The sequence below is a fragment of the Phaethon aethereus genome, assembly GCF_964289735.1.
Source record: "Phaethon aethereus genome assembly, chromosome: 20".
In the NCBI taxonomy this organism is placed as follows: domain Eukaryota; kingdom Metazoa; phylum Chordata; class Aves; order Phaethontiformes; family Phaethontidae; genus Phaethon; species Phaethon aethereus.
The window spans coordinates 12,169,868-12,173,261 of record NC_138596.1 but is presented as its reverse complement, the minus strand read 5'-3'; the positions used below and the strand labels follow the sequence as shown (position 1 = coordinate 12,173,261).

Below are 3,394 nucleotides of genomic sequence, written 5' to 3'. Positions count from 1 at the left end.
CGGTCGCAGTGACACACACGTGCGCCGGCAGCTCAAACCTGGGTGCGGGGAATCAGGATCGTGCCACTGAGCGGTCCCACGGGCGGGAGGGCTGCGGGTTTCCTCCCCACGCCGTCCGGGGTGCGTGCGCAGAGGAGGGATCCTTGCACGAGCCACTGTTCCTGCGCGAGGCTCTGATGGCCCTTCGGGGTGTAGCTACTGGGTGAAACACAATACCATCAACGGCATGATCCTAATGCTGGTGCTTGCGGTAAACCTTTCTGATGTGTGATCAAGCCTCAAGGACAAGATGTTTGTTATTTGCCATGTAACCACGTGGCTGTTCTCCAATGTAAGGAAAGGCCAAATTGCACTTGTAATTCAAAGGGACCCAAAGCCTTAATGCTGTAACGAAGCACGCTAATGATGCCCAGCGGGCGCGGGGCATGCAAGTGCGGCCCAAAGGTTGTTGATGGCCTTCCTGTGAACCTCCTCTGTGTGTGACAGGTCCTTGCCTGTGGCCAGCAGAGATGTGATCAAGATGAGGGACGTCTGTGTGTTCATTACGCTGCCTACGCCTCCACTGACACACTTTACATTTAAAATACTGTTTCCATTGAGCTGGAGCATAAACACCAAGCGTGCGGACTTGGGGAGCTCCATTAGCAAATGCAAATCGTTCAGTGCTTTGTCCTCCGTACGCAGAAGTCTTTGGAAGTCCACGGTCCCCATCCGCCCCAGCTCGCGTTAACTGATAATGAAGCCTTTTGCAATGCACATCTAGTTATTTACTTATTTATTTAAATGCACCACCTGTAGTGAAAGAAGCAATGTTCAATTCTAAAACCGATGGAGAAGTTCTGTCTGCTCCGTCAACAAAAGCCAAAGCAGTAACTGGTGCACGCGGGCACAGGGGATGCGGAGGGAGAAGCGTGTGGCCGCGGTCCTGGGGGTGAGAGCAGGTAAACAAAGGTATTTTACAAAATAACCTGATACAAGAATTATTGACCAGAAAAGCTGACCCACAAGCTAATTGAATCATGCAAATAACCGTTTAGCCACCAAACCACCACCTAAAGGCCTGAACAGCTGACGGGAGAGGAAACGTGACGGGCAGCAGCTCCTCCGGGCGCAGCCTCGCCCGGCTGGTGCTGGGGAGCGCCAGCCCTCCTCCTGCCCAGCTACACTAACCCGAGTAGTAAGGAGTTACATCTATCAAGGGCCGTTCGTCGCAAGTGATTAACGTTAATTTGATTTCCTGTGAGTCAATTTCCTTGAGATATGGTAAATAGGCTATTACCTGTTATTGACCTTTACTTTATTAAAAAGATTTAAAATTAGCATTTATATATATACGTCCTTCCAAAAAAGTTTTTTAATAAAGAAAAATATTTTTATAATCACATTATACTTGCTAGCTGAGGCTGTAGTTCCAAAGTTAATGTTAAATAAAGATGGTAATTAAGAGTGAATATGACGGTGATTTTTAAACTCATCTAAAGGACTGACCCCTTCCTTCGCCGCCACGTGAATTTTTGCTCCCGAGCAGAGCAGGGTGGAAGCGGAGGCAGAGGAAGCCTGCGCCCTGCTGGCGCTGCTCCTGCTCCCTGCCAGGACGCACCTCTCCCAGGATTCCCAGCCTTCTCCAGGCAAGAGGGCACAACGACCTGCTGGTATTTAAAGAAATGCTCAGCTCCTGCTTCGTGACAGCTTGCGCTTCTGGTAGCCTACTCATCTCCTAGGTCTGACTTAAACTGAGCAGGAAGAAATTACGTCAACGTTTGATCATGAAAGCAAAAAGTTTATTCATGTTTGAAACTACAGATAACTACCACGAGGAAGACTTTTCAATCCAGGGTGTAATCCAGTTAGAAAGTAACACGAAACGGTTTAATACATTAGAATCACTGCCACAAATTATTTTCATGACTCAATCAGTTTCAGAATCGCATACAATACAAAAGAGAGAAAGAAAGGGCCCCCTGTTACACAGGGGGAAATATACAGTACTGAATACTGAAGTCTGTATGCATTACAATTAGTCGTTGGTTTTTGCGTGGATTAGTAACAAGATGAAGAACATTCAAAATGTTTCTCAGTATTTACAACAGTTTCACTGTTTTGTGTTAAACCTAAGACCCCATGTTTCCGCTTCCGCTTCTTTAAAAGTTGCCAATGCAACCCTGATTCTTTGAAAAGATTACAAAGTCCGTTACATTTCATGGGGAAACAAAGAGTTAATTACAAGATGCAAAAAGATAAGAAAGACAAACTACAGCGTGAGTATCGTTCAGAGGTAGTAAGTGAGCACTCTAAGCTACAGAACATGTTGAAAGTCTATTGGTTCGTATGAGTTCGCATGAGGTAATAAAGCTGTGTTTGATTGGTGAGATGTATAAATACTCTTTTGCTACACTATGTACAACACTCCGTATGATGGTGCTTTTTTCCTTTGTTTGTTTGTGGTTTGCTGCCAAGAAGAGGTAACAGATCCTGGCAGGCGTGTGCGGCACCTAGCTCGTACTGTAAAACCCCGGGTCGTGGCTTTCACAGAGATCAGCAGCAAGCGTCGTCGTCTCCTAAGCACAACCTATGTCCGGTGTCGAAATACAGAGGGGAGACTCGGGCTCCGGTAGTTTAAGCAAGAAAAGATGCTCCTGGTTTCCAATCTAATTTGCAAGACAACAGATCACAACAAAAATGTGACGAATAAGGATTCTTAAACACAACCGTTGGTAACCGAAATAACCGAACAGCTCTTTTTATTCCAACTCTATAAGAGATATGAAAAGATTAAACACAACCAAAGTCTGCGATTCGTTTCGACTTTCCACGGAAATATGCACCAAGTTAAATTCAGGTGGGGTGTTTCTTTGTGACTGCTCTCGCTATTGAGGTTAAGCTTGTCCTGTACTTTTACCCTTAAGGCCAAGTAATTGGCAACTGTTAGATCGACGTCGTTAAAACTGCTGATAATAAATTATGATAAAATAGTTACAGGGCTATAAACAATGCTAAATCTTGGCCTAATTGGATAAAGTGCTTTTTAACATCGTGTGTTTTAAGTATAAATACAAATGATTATGATACCTTTAAAAAACAGATTTACCAAGTTTTCTAATAAGACAAGGTTTTACAGTAAAGCTGTAGGTGGTTGGCTACAAAAAACTCTTTCCTTTTTCTCCTGTGACTCTGAATGCGCTAATCAAGGCATCTCAGCTCAGGGAAAAAGTGTTGCTAGGAGATTAGTTAGAGGTATCAGAGTGCACACTTCCCGGCCCTTCTGTAGGGGAAGTCACAGAAGATGGAGTAGTTGCGTCCTGCCAGCCTCCATTAGCCTGAAAAGGGAAAAACAATTCAATTGACACAGTTACGTATATTAATTACAGCGTACACCCAAAGTATCAGCCTGGCG

At 44.7% G+C, this 3,394-nt stretch overlaps 1 protein-coding gene across 3 annotated transcripts in view; it reads right to left on the bottom strand.

Annotated features, from left to right (window-relative positions):
* Positions 1 to 3,224: 3,224 nt before the first annotated feature.
* PBX3 (PBX homeobox 3) overlaps positions 3,225 to 3,394 on the bottom strand; it is a gene marked incomplete at its 3' end in the record, with an annotated part of 114,770 nt that continues 114,600 nt past the window's right edge. For all 3 annotated transcript variants that reach the window (XM_082008970.1, XM_082008971.1, XM_082008973.1), the window contains one exon: positions 3,225 to 3,317. In XM_082008970.1, coding sequence (XP_081865096.1) covers positions 3,225 to 3,317 — 93 coding nt within the window. The remainder of the gene's footprint in view (positions 3,318 to 3,394) is intronic.